This window comes from Bison bison, unplaced genomic scaffold, assembly GCF_000754665.1.
Source record: "Bison bison bison isolate TAMUID 2011002044 unplaced genomic scaffold, Bison_UMD1.0 scf7180017864461, whole genome shotgun sequence".
In the NCBI taxonomy this organism is placed as follows: Eukaryota; Metazoa; Chordata; class Mammalia; order Artiodactyla; family Bovidae; genus Bison; species Bison bison.
Genome location: NW_011495023.1, coordinates 5,213,217 through 5,236,241, shown reverse-complemented (window position 1 = coordinate 5,236,241; position 23,025 = coordinate 5,213,217). Strand labels below are relative to the sequence as shown.

At 36.9% G+C, this 23,025-nt stretch overlaps 1 protein-coding gene across 4 annotated transcripts in view; it reads right to left on the bottom strand.

The window, feature by feature from the left end:
* MLLT10 (myeloid/lymphoid or mixed-lineage leukemia (trithorax homolog, Drosophila); translocated to, 10) overlaps positions 1 to 23,025 on the bottom strand; it is a 207,228-nt gene that overhangs the window by 148,713 nt on the left and 35,490 nt on the right. For all 4 annotated transcript variants that reach the window (XR_827055.1, XM_010859904.1, XM_010859907.1 and 1 more), the window contains exon 4: positions 9,424 to 9,478. Coding sequence is in view for 3 of the 4 variants with exons in the window: in XM_010859904.1 (XP_010858206.1) it covers positions 9,424 to 9,478 (55 nt within the window). In the remaining variant the exon portion in view is untranslated. The remainder of the gene's footprint in view (positions 1 to 9,423; positions 9,479 to 23,025) is intronic.

The following is a 23,025-nucleotide window of genomic DNA, read 5'->3' as shown; positions in this document are numbered from 1 at the left end:
CCCATTTTATGTATATAACACATCTTGTTTATCCATTCAGCCTCTGATAGACATTTGAGTTATTATACTTCTTGACTATTATGAATAGTTCTTCTGTGACCATGAGTGTACAAATATCTCTCAGAGACTCTGCTTCTAGATATATCCACTGGAAGTGGAACTGCTGGATCATTCTTTTTTATAGTAATCTTTTTAAATTTTTTGAAGGGCCTCCGTACTGTTTTCCATAGCAGCTATGACACTTTATAATCCCACTAACAGTGCACAAGGGTTCCAATTTCGCCACAGCCTCACTAACACTTGTAATTTTTTTTTAAAATATAGTAGCCATTCCAAAGGTGTGCTGTGACTTCATTGTGATTTTTCATCTACATTTCTACAGTGATTAGTAATGTTGAACACTTTTGTATCAGTAATATCACGTGGATATTTGTACCCCCTGAAATGATGAGAAGAGGACTTAACTTTTGTGGTACTCTTTCCCCAAACCCATACCAGGAGAAAAACATCAGAGGAACCCAGAAGGGGACATTCATCAGGTACCTGGCCAGTATTCAAGACTGTCAAGGTCATGCAAAACCAAAAAGACTGACAAACTGTTACAGACCACAGGAGACCAAGAGACATGGAAGCGAAATGCAAAAGAACATTAACAAAAAAGAAAAGATGAAAAAAATTTAAAGTATAGCATTCAGTTAATAGTAACATACAACTGTCTCTTAGTTTTCACAGATATACCATGTTACTGTACAAAGTTAATAATGAAGAAACTGGACAAAGGGTATACAGGAACTCTCTGTACTATCTTTGCAACTTTTCAGTAAATCTATAAGTATTCCAAAACATTAAATTAATTAAAACAAATTAAAAAAGCTGACTTAAAAAATGCTTAGAGAAAAACAAGTAGAGCCAAAAACACCATTGACACTCTTTAAACACCAAAAACACTCTTCAAAAATTAAAAAGAATTTGTTTTTAAAGACAAGAAAATGTGGGAGAGCAGAAGAAAAAATGGAAGAGAGGAAGATAATAATGAGAAAGGGCTATCTCTGCAAGATATGAAATTGGAACAATTAAAACAGTGTAGTACCGGCCACGAAAAGACACATCACTAAACAAAATGAAAGTCCAGAAACGAAGCCAAATCACATGTGAACTTTGTATTTTTAAAAAGTGTCATTTGAATTCAACAGGGGAAATAAGATTATTCAAAACATGTATTTGGAACAAATGGATAGTCACCTAGGTGAAAAATAGCTCCATACCTCATAACTCACATTACAATAAATTCTAGATGGATCATTAATCTAAAAAATTTATAAGCCACATACTAGAAAAAGCCTACCCCAAAGTGTGAAATAATCTTGCTATAGAAAATAGCCCTTCCAGTATGCTACCAAACCAGGACAATTCTTTTGAATGATGATAACATAATCACTTATTTCTGTATGGCCAAAGGCAAAATCAAAACACAAACCAACATTTAGGAGGAAAAAACCCTGTAATACTCCAAAGGGCTAATTTCCCTAAAACATTAAGAGCTCTTACATAACTATCAACAAATGTTCCATGAGGAATGTACCAAAAGGAAAATGAGTTAAAAATATGCATGAAAACTTCATATAAAGAAAATAAAAATAGTTTTTAAGCATATGAAGAGGTGTTCAACTTCTCTCATAATAACAGAAATGCAGATTAAGGTTATGTTTATTTTTACCCACCAGAGAGAAAAATATTAAAATATTCTTAATACTGATAGATGGAAAGGGTTAAAAGCTATATTCTGAATCCCTCTTTTAGGCTCCTGAGGAAAATATCTTGATTGTTGATGTTGATTGCAACATCAACCCTGAAGATAGATGACGGTCCTATAGGGTCTGCCATGTACTAATAACTAACCTCAGAATAACTAGCCTGCTATACTTGGCTGTCAGGAATATATATTGTATGACTTATAATTTATGGTCTACAGCTATGTTAAAATAAAAGAGCTAACCACTTACAAATATAAAGGCTAAATGTGTGCTAATGTTACTTGTACTTGCATGTCAACCTTACAATCAAAATGCTGGCAACATCAAAACCTGCATCAGAGTTTGGAGGCCTCTGTATTGTAACTGTATATGCTTTTCCTTTATAGGTGTATTTGGTGCTGGGTAAGTCAATTGTGACTTGTGAATCTGATCAATGATCCCAAACTGAAACTGACTCAGGTAATCATGCAACTGTGCTGAGGAAACCATGTCGAAAACAGTCTCTTCTCATGTACTGTGAATTAGTACATCTCAATACAGGGGATACGGCAAAATTCAGTAAAATTTCAGATGCACATACCCTCTGACCCAGCAATTCCACTTCCAGGAATTTTTGCCTACAGCAAATCACCCACATATCTATGATTACATTGTATATGGTTATTCACTGCAGTATTGTTTTTTAAAAAAGACTAATAATAACTAAATGTTATTGTGGTTAAATGGTTAAATAAATTACAGTTCATTTTTAGAATTAAATAACATACAGATGTATATGACAGAGAGGTTTTTTTACTACTTATATGCAGTGATCTCCAAGGTACATTATTAATGAAGAAGCAATTCATAAAACACTATATTCTACATTTGTGTAAAAAGTGTTTATGTATGCAGAAAATGGCTCCAGATAGATATCAAGAATATGGTAACCTCCCCAGGAAGGAAACTACATGGTAAAGAAGCAGGAATGGTAAGAGCTAAAAGCTAATAATTATATTCAATTTCCTACTGACATATATATTATTTAGCAATCTCACCATCATCTTAAATTCAACACATAAAGAGTATCTCAGCATTGATCTCTACTTTCAAAACAACTCTCTATCCAACACTCTCTAACTCAGTAAAAGACCATCGATATTCAGCTGTCCACAAAGAAATCTGAGCAACTCCCTTCCCTCATTTCAACCATATCCATTAAGTCATACAGTAGTACTACTGTTAGACAGCCATGATTTAAGCTTGTTCAGTATCCATTCCCTCTTCTCACTAGAATACCATGCTTGAGGAAATTCTACTTGTTTCTGGTTCTAACAACTCCAAAATGCAAGCACTCAAGCACTCATTTTTTCTTCCAACTCTTGTGAGTTATATCTTTTCATTTATTCTTTTTGCTTCAGATATCCAGATCTATTTCTGTTACTGACAACTAAATAATATACATGTCTCTTGAAAACTGGTAAATAAAGGTCAAAAATGAAGCATCTGGACTGATGACATCTCCAAGAGCCTGTGATCTTACAGAAACACCAGAAAATGGAGCATAAAATGTCAAAACCAATTTGGTCAGAACTCTACTCTGGAAGATAGTCAAAAGTTTACAGTACCAAGTAAACAACACAAAGGCAACTTAAAAACTGTAACAGTTCTGTGTCATTTTCAGTTGCCTAGGCTCTACCACTTACTAGTGTGACAATGGTCTTGAAGACAGCATCCCATGTTCCTAGTGCCAAACTCTGGCCCCTGGTTCCTGAAGGGGCGAAGCAGAGCTTGCCCTCAAAGAACTATGATTTTAAGTTTTAACAGAACTAAGGAAGGAGGACTGACTTTGGCATTTGCTCTTGTATCCTTTAACCTGGATGAAGTGTGTTTTAAGAGGTTACCTGTAATCCCCAGGATAACCATTTAAAAATATATACATGGGAAACGAAGTAAGAATCAAAATCTGATACAAGAAACAAAGAAGAGCATTATATACTGAAAAGCAGGTCAAAACACCAAGAACATAAAAAACAATTATAAACATACATGCACCAAACATCAGATTTTCAAAATACATGGGGAGGGGCGGGACAGGGGAGGGGGGAACTGAAGGGAGAAACAGGCTGTTCTTTACTCAAGTTTCAGTAATGGGTAGAACTTAGAAAACCACTAAAGAAATAGAAGAGCTACTACAACCTATCTAGGCTCAATATACGTATACAGAAAACTGCACTAAAATCAGCAAAATACACATTCTTCTCAAACATCCACAAATGGTCTCCAAGACTGGTAACAGTGCCAGTCACAATACAAGTGTCAATAAATTTTAAAAGATCTGAAATCAGATCTTACCAATCCACAGTAGAATGAAAATAAAATTCAATAAAAGAAGGAAAACAGGAAAATCCACAAATACATGGAAATTACACAATATTCTCTTAAATAACCGAGTCAAAGAAGAAATCATGATGGAAACTGGGAAATAAGACAAATGGAAAACATATATAAATGACATACAAAATTTCATGTGATACATAGAAAGCAACACTCCAGTTAAATTCATACCTGATAATACCTATGTTGCAAGGAAGATGCTTGAGTGGGGTGAAATGCACTGAAGGGAGTGACAGTTTAAATATATACAGGATCTCTTTTTTTTAATTGATGTATAGTTGATTTACAATGTTGTCTTAGTTTCTGGTGTACAGCAAAGTGATTCAGACATATATATGTTTATATATATATATACACACACACACACACAGATATGTATATGTATATATTGTTTTTCAGTTTCTTTTCTTAGTTTATTACAAGATAATATAGTTGTGCTATACATAAAATAAAAATAGTAATAATACAGGGTTTCTAATTATATACCTACCTTAAGGAGCTAGAAAAAGAGCAAACTAAGCCCCAAACCAGCAGGAAAAAGAGAGGTGTAAAGATTAGAGATAAAACAGAAAACAGAAAAATAACAGGAACAATCAACAAAACCAAAGTTCTTTGAAAGATCAACAAATCTGACAAACTTTTAGGCTGACTAGGAAAACAAAGACAAATGACTAAATTCAGAAATGAGTGGGAACATTATTGCTGACCTTAACAAAAATAAGAATTAAAAGAGAATACCATCAACAAATGTACACCAACAAATTAGTTAACCTACAGGAAACGGACAAATTCCTAGGAAAATGCAAACTAACAAAAATGACTCAAGAAAGAAAATCTGAATAGATCTAGAACAAGAGATTGACTCAATCAACAACGAAAAACCTCCCAACAAGGAAAAGCCCTGTACCAGATGCCTTCATAATTGAATACCACCAAAATTTAAAGAAATATAAACACAAATCCTTCTCAAACTTCTGAAAAACTTGAAGAGGCAACACTTCCTAGCTCATTCTATGAGGCCAGTATGGTATCAAATGCCCCATGGTCAGACAAAAAAGCATAAGAAAATAAAGTAACAGCCCAATACACTTTATGAATATAAATGCAAATATTCTCAACACAAGTGTACCAGTGTCCTAGGGCAGTAATAAAAATTTCAACAAATTAGGTAGCTAAAGAAAAAAGAAATATATTCTCTCACACTCTCAGTTCTAGAGGCTAGAATCAACATGCTTCTCTCTCTTACCTGATGGCTCAGGCAATCCTTGACACTACTTGGTTTATGACTACATAAGTCCAATGTCCACTTTAGTCTACTAATGCACAGAAAATACATGGAACAAAGTGACATGTTAAAACACACACACACACAACACACACTCATCTAAGATTAATCAACAAAGTGTGCTGTGGACAAACAATACAGGGCAAATTGATTCAGGCATTTTTTCCCATACGCAAACTGACAACGAGGGGAAAAGGAGACCACAGAAAGACCTAAGAGAAATAGCAGATACTGCAATGTATGTACCTTATTTGAATCTAGCTTATGGACCTTTGTGAGATCCTGATTCAACAAGTATAAAAGAAAACAGGAGACAATCAATAAATTTTGAACAATGCATATGTCATGGATTAAAGAAGTCCTTGTTAATTCTTTTTAGGTGTGATGATATATTGTGCATTTTTAAAATATCCAACTAAGTTAAGAATGCTCACAAAATTTAAACTCATCAGAAGACAGATAGGGGAGGGTAGAAAGAAGTAGCTGGCTATGACTTGGTCATTGTTAAAGCTAGACACCAAGGTCTCTCTACTTGTATGTAGGCTTAAAAATTTTCCACAGTAAAACTATTTTTAATATATCTGTAAAAATTAATCACTTTAGTATCTTTCATGTCCATTCCCTCATTTTTAACCCTCCCACTACTTCTATCTCAAACAGTTTCTCAGTATCTCTCCCTTGGATTCACTGCAATAAAGCAAAGTCCTATCTTTGTAGAATGTAGATTCCAACATCAGAGTATAAATTATAGGCCCTCAAAATAGGAACTCAGATGGTAAAGAATCTGCCTGCAATGCAGAAGACTCAGGTTCGATCCCTAGGTTGGGAAGATCCCCTGGAGAAGGAAACGGCAACGTACTTCAGTATTCTTGCCCAGAAAATCCCATGAACAAAGGAGCCTGGTAGGCTACAATCCATGGGGCAGCAAAGAGTCAGACATGACTGAGTAACTCACACAAAATAGGAATAATCAAAACTATCCTTGAAAAGCAGCTTTTAACTCCAATAGAGAAAGTGCATGATATTGTACATTGTTATGAATATACAACCCTGCTGTATTCCAATTCTTCTCATTGTTCTGTCAGATAGTGTCTATCAATGGCCCTCAACTCATTTTAAAAATTCCTCATCAAGAATATAGATAAGCTGACACTGCCTCTTGCCTGGCCCCCCTCAATTGTACACTTCCTGTCTTTGACAAATATGGTTGGGAAAGCCTTAACTTAAAATCATTCACAAGAGATTTCCATATAGGTTTGGCTAGACCTCAGTCAATAAAATGGCAGACTGAATTACCTCTACAATTTTTTTTTCTATCTCTTCCTATGTAACTGATTTTAAGTATGTTAAAAGCGCACAGGACCCAGTTACACCTTTCTTTTTTATAGTTGGTCTTGTCTCATAGCCTTCTAACCCATTCACAAGGCTGTCCGAGTGATCTTTCTAAAACAGAAAACTCATGTTATCCCTCAGCTTCAATGGCTCCTGATAATCATCAGGACCAAGTCTTGAACTAAAAAGGGGGAGGGGGAGAAGAAAAGCAAAGGGAGAAGGTGGGGAAGGAAGGCATGTCAAGACTGGGGGAGGGGGCACGAGGGGAGGGAGGGAGGGAAAAGACAAGCAGGGGAAAGGGAAAAGAAGCTCCACCTCTCAGAAGGCCTACCATTCAAACTTTACAATGCCAACCCCTGATACACCTGGGTCTTTATCATTTGCTTCTCCCTTTGCCTATAACTCACTTTCCACACACCAATCTATGTTAAAACACTTACCTTCAACAAAGATCTATGGAGTAGGTGACATGAAGAAAATCAAAAGTAAAACTGAGAAATTCCTGATCATGATCACTAGAGAAAGAAAACTAAAACTTGGAACATAATTTTCCAGCATGAAAAATAGCTGTTAGTTGCTAGGTTGTGTCTGACCCCTTGGACTGTAGCTCACCAGGCTCCTGGAAAAATGGGTAGTAGATCTTAAAGAACAGTATCATTAATACTATGTATCAGGCACACTGTGGGATTTTGCTAACCACACTGCAAATACAATTAGCATTTCTACAGGAAAATGCATTTCATGCTCCAAAATAATTTTGGAACAGAATTTAGAATCTTTTAAATACACACCAAATTTAGACTATAACACAGATGGCACTGCAAATCAGTAAGGAAAAATGAACTGAAAGAAAGAAGGAAAGAAAGGAAAAAGAAGTCATAAAAATACTAAAGAAGGTACTCCCCTGGTGGTCCAGTGGTTAGAACTCCCACATTTCCACTACAAGAGGCACAGATTCAGTCCTTGGTCAGACTACACCACATGCTGTGCATTGCAGCCAAAAACAAACGAAAAACAAAGAGGAAAATGTGAAAGCATTCCCTATATAACTTTGGAGTAGGGAAAGCCTGTTTAACTAATGGTTCAAAATATCAGAAGCCATGACACATAAGATTAATAAATTCAACTAAATAAAAATCAAAACCTTCTGTACAGATAAAAACCCCAAGAGCAAAGATTAACAGCAAGAATGAATCATCAAAAAAGCCTAATATATTAAGTGCTTCTACGAAAGCTCCAACAAATCAAAAAGAGAAAGATCAACGACTAAATAGAAAAAGCATATGAAGAGATCACAGAAGGGACAACATGAATTGCTCTTAAAAACATGAAAAGATGCTCAGATTCAGTCATAATAAGAGAAATGCAAAATACAAGCTCTGAGATACTTTCACCTACCGGATTACCAAAGACATAAAGAATAGGTTTTCATTCATTACTGCTGGGAACACAAATTGGTACAACCACTAAACAGAATAATTTGGGAATATCTACCAAAATTAACTGTAAAATGTTTGATCCAACAGTTCTACATCTGAGAATTAATAAAATCCTACAGATTTCACTGCATACAAGCAAAATGACATATATACTACAAGCAGCAGTCAAAAACACAAAAGATTAGAAAGTCCATCAACAGGTGACTAATTCCATAACATGCAGTAATAAATAAAGCTCTATATTGATAGTAGATAAATTGTTCAGGGAAAAAAACTTAAGATGCAAGAGAATATGCTACTATTAATCCATTTGTATTAAAGTTACAAAAATATGTCTCCTCATATTTACTGGTGTATGCAAAAAAGTAATAGAAACTGTGTAGATGGTGAACAGCAGTAGGAGGGAGGGTTTTTAATATTTAAAATTTTGGATAATGTGACTTACGGTCTAAACATTAAATTTAAACAGATATATTGCTATCCAAAAACACTATTTTTTCCTTTTATTTACTCATGTCATGACACTATTCTATGCCAAAACACTTCATAGAGTTGGCTGCCCAAAACGGAAGTACATACGAACAGTGGCTTAATCTCCACTTTTTGAGATTCATCAGTTACTTTTCATAGTATGCCACAGATGAATAAATTGATGCCTACACATTTAATAAGAATGGTACTGAGCTATAAAGAAACATGGGATTTCTTTGAGAAAGGTAACTAAAAATGGAAATGAAAACTAGAAATGTAAAAGGGCCTTAGGAAAGCACACCAAAATTTAAGAGAAATCAAATTTCTTTATATTCAAACAACAAAGATCCACAGGGTGTCAAAATTAACATTCATTGGAAACATCATTTGTCTAGCAATACACAAAAGAGGGAAAAAGGAATTTAAAACAATAGATTTTTATCCCTAACCAAGAAAAAAAAAGTGGCTTATTTTCCCAACTAATATAAGAAATTGTATTCATTTAAAAAAATAAACTCAAAATTTTAATTAGAAGTATGTGGATCATTCTGCACTAAAAACACAAAACAAAATATACCAAGTTTGTTCAAAAAGTAGAAAATTTGTGTTTCAATAAAAAGAAAATTCATGAAAACATTATATCCAGTACTGTTTAAAAAATATTTGAGTGGCCATCACTTTTGATATAAATGAATTACCAGATATTTTAAAATACATCTGCACTCCAGTTCTCAAGAAAAATTTCTTCAAAATTTTCTGCACTTACCGCCATTATCTGTTCTTTTTAAAGCTCCATCCTTATGAGGACACAGTTCACATCTCTATTAAAAGGGGAGGAAACAAAGAGATTTTTCAGATTACCAAAGTATAACATCTTCCCTGTAACTTCAAAACTATTCAAAATGTGGTAGTGGCATTTTCTCTTAGTTGCCACCAAGAATATTTCAGAAAGATCCTGATCAAGTAATTCTTTATGATAAGTGATCATCCTCAGAGTACCAGACAAGAACTTTTAAAAAGTAAAATTTAGTGAACAGTAAAATGTTAAGACTTTTTTCCTTTTTGTTGTATTAATAAAAATAAAAAGATCCTCTGAACACAGTATTTGGGCACGGTTTTTAATATTTGCCTCTATCCCTTTACTGTCTGAGTAGAATCAACCAGGATTATTACACAGTCAGTTGGATCTGGTTTCTCCTGAAATAAAGAGGCAAATTCAAATTCAGAATTTTGATTTAAGCAGATTATGATCTCATATGTGCTGACCTGCCTATGGAAGGCCAAGAACTGCTCTAGTTATTCCCATTATTCTTTTCATTCACAGCACAATGATACTCAGTAATATATTATGGATCCCTCTCTCTACCACTCCCACAATTTAAAACCAGAAATAAACACCAAGCCAGTATTACCATTTCTTTTCCCTACTGACAAGAGGACTGAAATGATTATAAAAATAATTACCAAGTTTTCTGTGGCACTGTCTTACTATAAAGACTATATTCCTAGAAGTCATAAAGTCATATATAACTACTTATTATCTGTACCCTTCCTTACTCTCCAAAGAGGTTTTGAGAGTCAATTCTTAGGTAGGTTGATGAGACGTCCAGGGTACCCAAGGAGGAGAAAGGGGTCTGGCTCAAAAGGAGGAGAAAAGGACAAAGGTTTTATTCCCTACATTCCTCAGTCTTAGTCACATAAAACCTTTTTTGTTGTTGTTGTTTTTCCTTTAAGCCCAGAGCTGATGACTACACAATAAAACAACTCATCTTAAACTCTGTACTAAGTATTATATAACAACAAAGTATCCTGCTTGAGGACATGTTTCTCCTTCTTAAGAACCTTCTGACTAATCCTGTTATCTTAAAATGTAAATTGTGGGAGTGGGTCTGGTAAGACCTTTACAACCTTGAGACATTCTTTGATTTACTGTAATAACCAACTGAAAAAGTATCTAGGTCCCTTGCTAAAACTAGAGACGAGGGCACTCTCCATTCTCTTCTAATGTCTATGTTAGCCTTCTCTGTCCTTTTACACTGTAATGAAACTTCTGCCACACAAGAGCCCTGAGTGGTCAAGCCTGGTACCTGATCCTGAAGCTAAATTTTCTTCTAAATTTTTCTTCTAAATTAAAGCTAAATTTTCAGAGATGACGAATCCAACACCGTTCACCATAAGCTATCAGTTTGAAGCATGTAATACCCTAAGATAAATGAGCTACAAAGTAAAATAAAGAGCAGGAAGTTAAGATAAAACAGTATATAAGTACACAGCTTCCCTGGTGGCTCAGAGGTTAAAGCGTTTGCCTGGAATGCAGGAGACCTCTCTGTTCCATCCCTGGGTTGGGAAGATCCCCTGGAGAAGGAAATGGCACCCCACTCCAGTACTCTTGCCTGGAGAATCCCATGGAGGGAGGAGCCTGGTAGACTACAGTCTATGGAGTCACAGAGAGTCGGACACAACTGAGCAACTTCACTCACTCAAGCTGATTAGGGAGGATAAAGACCAAAGAAGTAAAATCATCTACATCCACCAGAAGCAGTTAAGGCATATACAAAACAATTAGATGTAAAATATTATATCAGAAACAGTCATCATGATGGGAAGAGAATACAAAATCAGGTTTTTTAAAATGCACTTGAAATTTAAAGGCCAGCAACTTAAAACAATCCTATATATATACAGAGCACTATACCAAAATCTCAAGGTAACTGCAAACCAAAAATCTGTAATAGATAACACACATAAAAAAGAAAAGGGAATCCAAACATAACCCAAAGTATGGAAGTATGGAAGTATTAGTCACTCAGTCGTGTCCAACTCTGCGACCCCATTGACTGTAGCCTGCCAGGTTCCTCTGTCCATGGGATTTCCCAGGCAAGAATACTGGAGAGGGTTGCCATTTCCTTCTCCAGGGGATCTTCCCAACCTAGGGATCTAACCCAGGTCTCCCATATTGCAGGCAGACTCTTCAACGTCTAAGACACCAGGGAAGTCCAGAAACACAACCCAAAAAGGCCATCAAATCACAAGAAAACAAAGGAAGAAGAATGGGGGGAAAAGACCAACAAAACAAATCCAAAACAATTAACAAAATGGCAATAAGAACACATATATCAATAATTACCTTAAATGTAAACAGACTAAATGCTCCAACCAAAAGGCTGCCTGAATAGATATGGAAACAAGACCCACATACATGCTGCCTACAAGAGACTCACTTCAGATATAGAGACACACACAAAGTGAGAGGGTGGAAAAAGGTATTTTAAGCAAATGGAAAAATCAAAAGTCAGAGTAGCAATGCTTGTATTACACACAGAAAAAATGAGAGGGTGGAAAAAAGTGCAAATGAAAAAATAAAAATTAAGTCAAAGTAGTTATGCTTGTATCACACAGACAAAAGAGGGTGGAAAAAAGTATTCCACGCAAACAGAAAAATCAAAAGTAACTCAGCTATGCTTGTACCAGACAAAACAGACTATAAAGACTGTTAAAAGAGACAAAGATCATTACATAAAGGTCATAGAGTCAATCAAACAAGATGAAACAACTTTAATGTATATGCAACCAACACCAGAACATATGAATACATAAGGTAAATATTAATGGACAAAGAGAAACGGACAGTAATACAATAATGGTAGGGATATCAAGTCCTCACTTCATCAATGGACAGATACCTAGACAGAAAAACAATAAGGCAACACTGATGAGCCAGTGATTAGGACTCCACACTTTCAGTGCCGAGGCTCCCAGTTCAATCCCTGGCAACGTGGCACAGGAAAGGGTGGTCAATACTGCTAATTATCAGATAAATACAAATAAAAATTACAGTGAGGTATTGCTTCACAGTAGTCAGAATGACCATCATTAAAAAGTCTACAGGACTTCCCTGATGGTCCAGTGATTGAGAATCTGCCAGCCAATGCTGGGGACACAGGTTCAATCCCTCGTCCGGCAAGATTCTACTGCCATGTGGCAACCAGGCCCAGGTGCCGCAACTGCAGAAGCCCAGGCACCCACACGCTCTGCACGTGCTCTGTGACGAGAGAAGCCTCCGCAATGAGAAGCCGGCACACCATAACAAGAAAGCAGCCCTCTAATAAGGTTTGTTGGTTTTTTTAAGCCTACAAATAATACAAGCTGCCTGGAGAGGGTATGGAGAAAAAGGAACCCTCCTACACTACTTGTATGAATGTAAACTGGTGTAGCCATTATGGAAAACAGAACAGAGGTTCCCAAAAAAACTAAAAATAGAGCCACTAAATGACCCAGCAATCCCACTACTGACTATATATATCCAGAGAAAAAACTCAAAAACATACATGCACCCCAATGCAATATAAATAGCAGTACTATTTACAACAGCCAAGGTATCAGATCAGTTTAGTTCAATTCAGTCGTTCAGTCGTGTCTGACTCTTTGCGACCCCACGAACCGCAGCACGCCAGGCCTCACTGTCCATCACCAACTCCCGGAGTGGACCCAATCCCATGTCCATTGAGTCGGTGATGCCATCCAACCATCTCATCCTCTGTGGATCCCTTCTCCTCCTGCCCTCAATCTTTCCCAGCATCAAGGTCTTTTCAAATGAGTTGGCTCTTCACATCCGGTGGCCAAAGTATTGGCGTTTCACCTTCAGCATCAGTCATTCCAATGAACACCCAGGACTGATCTCCTTCAGGATGGACTGGTTGGATCTCCTTGCAGTCCAAGGGACTCTCAAGAGTCTTCTCCAACACCACAGTTCAAAAGCATCAATTCTTGGGCGCTCAGCTTTCTCTATAGTTCAACTCTCACATCCATACATGACCACTGGAAAAACCACAGCCTTGACTAGATGGACCTTTGTTGGCAAAGTAATGTCTCTGCTTCTGAATAATTTGCTATCTAGGTTGGTTATAACTTTCCTTCCGAGGAGTAAGTGTCTTTTAATTTCATGGCTGCAGGCACCATCTGCAGTGATTTTGGAGCCCACAAAAATAAAGTCTGACACTGTTTCCACTGTTTCCCCATCTATTTCCCATGAAGTAATGGGACCAGATGCCATGATCTTAGTTTTCTGAATGTTGAGCTTTAAGCCAACTTTTTCACTCTCCTCTTTCACTTTCATCAAGAGGCTTTTTAGTTCTTCTTCACTTTCTGCCATAAGGGTGTGTCATCTGCATATATGAGGTTACTGATATTTCTCCCAGCAATCTTGATTCTAGCTTGTGCTTCTTCCAGGCCAGCGTTTCTCAAGATGTACTCTGCATAGAAGTTAATTAAGCAGGGTGACAATATACAGCCTTGACGTACTCCTTTTCCTATTTGGAACCAGTCTGTTGTTCCATGTCCAGTTCTAACTGTTGCTTCCTGACCTGCATACAGATTTCTCAAGAGGCAGGTCAGGTGGTCTGGTATTCCCATCTCTTTCATAATTTTCCACAGTTGATTGTCATCCACACAGTCAAAGACTTTGGCATAGTCAATAAAGTAGAAATAGATGTTTTTCTGGAACTCTCTTGCTTTTTCTATGATCCAGCGGATGTTGGCAATTTGATCTCTGGTTCCTCTGCCTCTTCGAAAACCAGCTTGAACATCTGCAAGTTCACGGTTCACATATTGCTGAAGCCTGGCTTGGAGAATTTTAAGCATTACTTTACTAGCGTGTGAGATGAGTGCACTGTGCGGTAGTTTGAGCATTCTTTGGCATTGCCTTTCTTTGGGATTGGAATGAAAACTGACCTTTTCCAGTCCTGTGGCCACTGCTGAGTTTTCCAAATTTGCTGGCATATTGAGTGCAGCACTTTCACAGCATTATCTTTCGGGATTTGAAATAGTTCAACTGGAATTCCATCACCTCCAATAAGCAACCTAAATGCCCATCAATAGAGAAATGGATATAAAAGATGTGGTGTGTGTGTATGTAGGGGTGTGTGCGTGCGTGTGTGCACGTATATATACATGAAATATTAGCCATTAAAAAGCATGAAATAATGCCATCTGCAGCAACATGGATGGTTGTCCTAGAGATGATCATACTAAATGAAAAAAGTCAGAAATCAATTATCATATGGTATCACTTATATGTACAATCTTAAAAAAATGATACAATTGAACTTATTTACAAAACAGAAATAGACTCTCAAACATTTAGGAGAAAAACTTAAGTTACCAAAGGGGATGTGAGGAGGATAAATTAGGACTTTGGGATTAACATATACATACCACTATATATAAAACAGGTAAACAAAAAGGACCTACTGTATAGCACAGGGATCTATTACTCAATACCCTGCAGTAATCTATAATGGAAAAGAATCTGAAACAGACCACACACATATGCAAATGTGTGTGAGTGTAACTTAATCATCTTTCTATATACACTTGAAACTAACACATTGTAAATTGACTGTACTTCAATCTAATAAAAAGTAGATGTAGCTAATTTATGAAAAACCATTTAACCTTACTTATATCCAAATAAATATGAATATAAAAGTCACATAGAATAGGCGTTTTTGCCCACTTAAGTTAGTAAATCTTTTCTTAAAAAATAATCCGTAATGTTCAAAGTGCAGTGAACATTTATTTTTATATACTGTTGATGGCACTATAATCTAATTCTTTTGGAGAACAATTTAGCGATATGCTTCAAGAAAAATACTGATTCAATTAATTCACTTCCAGAGTCAAAGGAAATATAATAAAAATACCCATTATTAAGTACCATATCTTAATGATCTTTATATTATTTATATGCTTTAATCTCAAGACATGAAAAGATATATGCACAAAAATACTTTATATGGCTGTTTATAACTATAAAACTTTTATTTAAACTGTGTAACAGTGAGGAAGCTAATGTTATATTCACAAAGATTTTAAGTCAGTTTAAAAATGCAGAGAAAAGACCTCCCTGGCAGTCCGGTGGTTAAGATTATACCCACCATTCAGGGGGCACAGTTCAATCCTTGGCTGGGAAACTAAGGTCCCACATGCCCCATGGAGTGACCAAAAAAAAAACAAAATGCAGAGAAGAAAACTCTAAGAGAAAACTACATGCTAATAAATAAAATACTATTATATCTTCCCAAAAAAGGTAAAAACAGATATATATGAGACTTGAGAGAAAAAATGATAGTAAGAAAAAAAAAGGTTAAGTTATAGTTAGAGACTTCACCCTACGTTCAAGAAAAAAGGATCAGATTCAGGAAAACAGAAATTCTAGATCTTACAGTAAACCCATCCAACCTCAAAGTTTCACACAGTAGGCTACAGCTATACATGTTACTACTAGAATTCCACAGACGTATTCTTATTTAGTGAGAGGTACTGTTAAAACGCTGGGCTGGAAGAAGCACAAGCTAGAATCAAGATTGCCAGGAGAAATATCAATAACCTCAGATATGCAGATGACACCACCCTTATGGCAGAAAGTGAAGAACTAAAGAGCCTCTTGATGAAAGTGAAAGAGGAGAGTGAAAAAGTTGGCTTAAAGCTCAACAGTCAGAAAACGAAGATCATGGCATCTGGTCCCATCACTTCATGGGAAATAGACGGGGAAACAGTGGAAAGTGTCAGACTTTATTTTTGGGGCTCCAAAATCACTGCAGATGGTGACTGCAGCCATGAAATTAAAAGATGCTTCCTCCTTGGAAGGAAAGTTATAACCAACCTAGATAGCATATTCAAAAGCAGAGACACTACTTTGCCAACAAAGGTCCGTCTAGTCAAGGCTATGGTTTTTCCAGTGGTCAGGTACAGATGTGAGAGTCGGACTATAAAGAAAGCTGAGCACCCAAGAATTGATGCTTTTGAACTGTGGTGTTGGAGAAGACTCTTGAGAGTCCCTTGGACTGCAAGGAGATCCAACCAGTCCATCCTGAAGGAGATCAGTCCTGGGTGTTCAATGGAAGGACTGATGCTAAAGCTGGAACTCCAATACTTTGGCCACCTCATGCGAAGAGCTGACTCATTGGAAAAGACTCTGATGCTGGGAGGGATTGGGGGCAGGAGGAGAAGGGGACAGCAGAGGATGAGATGGCTGGATGGCATCACCGACTCGATGGACATGAGTCTGAGTGAACTCCAGGTGTTGGTGATGGACAGGGAGGCCTGGCATGCTGCGGTTCATGGGGTCACAGAGAGTCGGACATGACTGAGCGACTGAACTGAACTGTTAAAATACACAAGTAAATCCTGGTACACAGATGATTTTAGTTTTAGTTTTATTTTTTGGTTTCCACAATCTCACATTTTACCAAGGGGGATGAGGGAGAAGAACGTTTTAATTGAAATGGTCCAAACACACAGAAATTATATAAGATGGTTGTTTCTATTTTACTTAATGTAGTGTAGTAAGAAAGCATACAGCTACTTTGCATCTTTATAATGTAGGCATCAACTTCCAAATACTTTTTCTACTTTAAATTAGCTTTTTTCCCAAAGTATAAAACTCACTATACTTCACTAAATCAAGTTCACCCAAAATACTGACCTTTAGGAAGCTGTAACTATATAACTATCCATTCAGCTGGATTACTCAGATTGTGAACACCATTCATTATATCTACAAAAAGCAGTAAGACTATAACTGCAACCAAAAAAAAACCACAGGCTATATAAGAAGGATAAATTCAAGTTTCAAGTTTGATCTTTCTCGTATTATATGAAAGATGTAATTATGGCATGAAACATTTTTTGTTGGATAAAACATTTACCATCATTATTTCTTCATTTAAGCAAAAGATAAAAAATAAATATAAATTAACCTATTTTCTTGTGTTTTAGAAAGATTCATTACTACCATAGTAGAAATAAACACGCCTATCTCCCAGGCTGGGGTCTCCAAATAGCATTTCCTGAAGCAACCAGGACTCCTGAGAGAAGTGGATGGTTCCAGGTCTAGGTCAAGTATGCCCTAAATACAATGTTCTATTAAATAGCAAGGAAGTTGTAAAAGATTGCTTTAGTCCTGTCAAAAGGACCTATCTGAAGCAACCTAAAGAGGATCCTGCTGTCCAAAGATGAAATCACTTAATGCTATAAGAGATAAAAACTGCAATAAATTCAAAGATACCAAATGTTTTTAAATCCATGATAAAATAAATTTCTACTTCTAAAATGCCTAAGTAAGTTTATAAGAAAAAAAAAAAGTTTATAAGAGACAAACCCTTACACAGGATAAGCAGTCAGATAGATGCTGGTTTCCCACCAGAGGTCAAAATTGGGAAGGGACCAGCAAAAGAAGAGTTCCCCCTTTTCTGGGACTTTTAATCTGAAGACAAGCCACAGTCAGCCTGTAGTGGCTCCTGCAGTCTTAATATGTGAAGAACCAGAAGTTCAGGAAAGTGACATCTGAATCCAGAAGAGGAGAGAACCAGGAGCAGAGTCCCTGAATTTTTACGTATAGAATCTGCCCAAATCTCCCAGTGACCTTGGGCCAACCACTCCATGTAAGGGGCAGGCTAGAATCCAGTTAAGGAAAAAAAGAAATGAAACGAAATTCAAGCAATTGCTCAAAATATTTAGTAGGCAGCTTAAGTCCAACCAACTCAAGTGCCTGATAAAAACAGTATCAATTTCTTCAAAATGATTTTTAATAGAATCAGACTTCCCACAAATAACAAGGTCTAGCAAACAATTCAAATTATCTAATCTATGAAGAATCAGAAAACTGGTTGATCATACCCAAGATAAAAGGCAATCAATGAAAGTCAATCCTAAAATGACCTAGCCATTGGAATCAGGCTTTACAGTAATAGCTAGTATAACTAAGTTCTATGAGATAAGTGAAAATATACCTAGAGTAAAAGAAACATAAGATCTCAACAGAAGAAAAACAACTACTGAACTAAATAAAAATTCTGAAACTTAAAAATATAAAACATGAAGTGAAAAATTCATTGGATGGGCTTAACAGCAGAATCAAGATGACAAAGGCAAGAATCAAAGAACCTGAAGTTACTTTATCAATAGATAGAATCTATCTGAAAAAGAGAAAACAGTGAAAATATGAAGAGCCTCAGAGATCTAATGAACAGTAACAAGAAGCCTAACATGTATAATACCAAGGGAATATTTCATGCAAAGATGGGCACAATAAAGGATAAAAATGGTACAGACGTAACAGAAGCAGTAGATATTAAGAAGAGGTGGCAAGAATCCACAGAAGAACTATGCAAAAAAGACTTCATGACCCAGATAACCACCATGGTGTGATCACTGACCTAGAGCCAGACATCCTGGAATGTGAAATCAAGTGGGCCTTAGGAAGCATCACTATGAACAAAGCTAGTGGAGGTGATGGAATTCCAGTTGAGCTACTTCAAATCCTAAAAGATGAAATCTGTGAAAGTGCTGCACTCAATATGCCAGCAAATTTGGAAAATTCAGAAGTGGCCACAGGACTGGGATAAGTCAGTTTTCATTCCCAACCCAAAGAAAGGCAATGCCAAAGATGTTCAAACGACCACACAATTTCACTCATCTCACACGCTAGTCAAGCAATGCTCAAAATTCTCCAAGCCGGGCTTCAACAGTACATGAACCAAGAACTTCCAGATGTTCAAGCTGGATTTAGAAAAGGCAGAGGAACCAGAGATCAAACTGTCAACATCCGATGGATCATAGAAAAAGCAAGAGAGTTCCAGAAAAACATATACTTCTGCTTTATTGACTATGCCAAAGCCAATGACTGTGTGGATCACAACAAGCTGGAAAATTCTTCAAGAGATGGGATTCCAGACCACCTGACCTGCCTCCTGAGAAATCTATATGCAGGTCAAGAAACAACAGTTAGAACTGAATACGGAACAACAGACTGGTTCCAAATAGGAAAAGGAGTACGTCAAGAAGTGTATATTGTCACCCTGCTTATTTAACTTACATGCAGAGTACATCATGCAAAATGCCGGGCTGGATGAAGCAAAAGCTGGAATCAAGATTGCCAGGAGAAATATCAATAACCTCAGATACACTTATGGCAGAAAGCGAAGAACAAGTAAAGAGCCTCTTGGTAAAAGTGAAAGAGGAGCGTGAAAAAGTTGGCTCAAAACTCAACATTCAGAAAACTAAGATCGTGGCATCTGGTCCCATCACTTCATGACAAATAAATGGGGAAACAATGGAAACAGTGACAGACTTTATTTTGGGAGGCTCCAAAATCACTGCAGATGGTGACTGCAGCCATGAAATTTAAAAAGACGCTTGCTCCTTGGAAGAAAAGCTATGACCAACCTAGAGAGCACATTAAAAAGCAGACACATTACTTTGCCGACAAAGGTCCATATAGTCAAAGCTATGGTTTTTCCAGTAGTCGTGTATGAATGTGAGAGTTGGACTATAAAGAAAGCTGAGCACCAAAGAATTGATGCTTTTGAACTGCGGTGTTGGAGAAGACTCCTGAGAGTCACTGGGACTGCAAAGAAATCAAACCAGTCAATCCTAAAGGAAATCAGTCCTGAATATTCACTGGAAGGACTGATGCTGAAGCTCCAATACTTTGGCTACCTGATGTGAAGAACGGACTCGTTGGAAAAGACCCTGATGCTGGGAAAGATTGAAGGAGGAAGGAGAAGGGGACGACAGAGGATGAGACAGTTGGATGGCATCACCGACTCAATGGACATGAGTTTGAGCAAGCTCCGGAAGTTGGTGATGGACAGGGAAGCCTAGCATGCTGCAGTCCATGGGGCTGCAAAGAGTTGGACATGACTGAGTGTCTGAACTGAACTGAACATGTATAATTGAAGGCCTGGAACCGGGAGGTGGCAGGATGTGGGGGTGTACAAATACGAGAATATGGCAGCAAAGAAAAGTTTGAAAAATAATGGATGAAAATTTCCACTATTAGAAGACAAATTTATGGATTCAAGAAGCACAGTGAACCCCAAACAAGCAAAATGGCTTGCTAAAAAGCAAGCAAAAGTCTTAAAGAAGCAGCCAAGAGAAAATGACACATCAAACACAGGGAAACCATAACTGAAGTAATACCTGATCTCTCATTTCCAATGAGAAGCCAAAGTAGTAAGACAGAATGGAAGCCAAAATAGTAAGACAGACATCATCAAAATGCTTGAAGAAAAAGAACTGTTAATCCAGAATTCTAACTAAGATGTCCTCCAAAATGAAGGTGAAATAGATATTTTTAGGTAAGAAAGAGCAAACAGAATTCACCATGAGAATACAGACTACAATAAAGGCTAAAAGAAATTCTTCAGAATGAAGGGAAATGGTACTAGATGAAAAACATACATCTTCAGGAAGCAAAGAAGAGCACCATAAATGATAAACATTTGGGTAAATAAAACAGACTTTTAGATCTTAAATTCTTAAAAGTACATATGATTATTGAAAGCAAAAACTGTAATACTGTCTTCTGTGGTTCGTAACAAGCAGATCTAATACATAAGACAACAGTGTAAGTGATAATGGACAGAGGTGATGTGATGTGAAAGAATCTCTAGTTATGTAAGATTTCTATGCTTTACAAAAAGTGATACAATACTAAATGTACATATACTAAGTAGACTGGGGATTTCCCTGGTGGGTCCAGTGGTTAAGAATCTACCTTCTACATACAGAATGAAGTCAGTCAGAAAGATATTAACACATATATATGGAATCTAGAAACATGATACTGATGAGCCTTTCTACAGTGCAGCAATGGAGATGCAGACATAGAGAACAGACGTGTGGCCATGGGGCAGGTTCAGGGGTAGGAGAGGGTGGAACGAATGGAGAGGGTAGCATGAAACTATATACACTAACATATGTAAAACAGATAGCCAGTGGGAATTTGCTGTATGACTCAGGGAACTCAAACCAGGGCTCTAACAACCTAGAGGGGTGGGATGGGGTGGGAAGGAGGTTCAAGAGGGAGGGAACATACGTATACCTATGGCTGATTCATGCTGATGTACCTCAAAAACCAACACAATTCTGTAACACAATTATCCTTCAATTAAAAAAAAAAAAAAGAATCCTCCATGCAATGCACGGGACATGGGTTCCACCCCTGATGGGGGAAGTAAGATCGCAAATGCCATGGAGCAACTAAACCCAAGCACTGCAACTACTGAGCCCACACTCTAGCACCTGCGTGCCACAATGAAAGATTCCAAATAATGCAACTGAGATCTGACAGGGCCAAATAAATATTTTTAAAATAAAGACTATTAAAAGGTAAGGAAATATATTGAAATTGCCAGAGGAACACTAAAAAACTGACAGAAACAGCTCTACAAAACTGTTACCTTAAAAATTCTTCTCTACACGCAAAAAATTAAGCTGGACACATTACTCATATGACATATAAAAGTAACCCAAACAGATTCTTCATGACTTAGTGCTGAATAATGTTTTCTTAGATACAACACCAAAAGAAGAGGCAACCAAAGAAATAATAAACTGGTATTTTCCAAATCTAAAAAATTTCATCCTGCAAATGATACCATCAAGTAAAAAATGCCACAGAAAAGAATACTGACAAGTTACATATCTCATAGGGACTTATACCCAGAATACATAAAGGGCTCAAAGTGGTGGGCTCTGGTGGTCCAGTGGTTAAGACCCCATGCTTCCACCGCGGAGGCCACAGGTTTGATTTCTGGTCAGGGAACTAAGATCCTGCGCATGCCACATGGCATGGCCAAAACAAATAAATACTTAAAAAAAAAAGATGCATATCCCAATTAAACATTGTGTCAACAATCTGAATAGACATTTCTCCAAAGAAAACATGTAAATAACCAGAAAGGCCCATGGAAAGATGTCTAACAAACACTTAAGAAATACAAATCATATAGATCAATGGAACAAACCAGAAAGCCCAGAGATAAATCCACGCACATACGGACACCTTATCTTTGACAAAGGAGGCAAGAATATACAATTAAAGACAATCTCTTTAACAAGTGGTGCTGGGAAAATTGGTCAACCACTTGTAAAAGAATGAAACTAGAGCACTTTCTAACACCATACACAAAAATAAAGTCAAAATGGATCAAAGATCTAAACGTAAAACCAGAAACTATAAAACTCCTAGAGGAGAACATAGGCAAAACACTCTCCAACATACATCACAGCAGGATCCTCTATGACCCATCTCCCAGAATATTGGAAATAAAAGCAAAAATAAACAAATGGGACCTAATTAAACTTAAAAGCTTCTGCACAACAAAGGAAACTATAAGCATGGTGAAAAGACAGCTTTCAGAATGGGAGAAAATAATAGCAAATGAAGCAACTGACAAACAACTAATCTCAAAAATATACAAGCAACTCCTACAGCTCAATTCCAGAAAAATAAATGACCCAATCAAAAAATGGGCCAAAGAACTAGACATTTCTCCAAAGAAGACATACAGATGGCTAACAA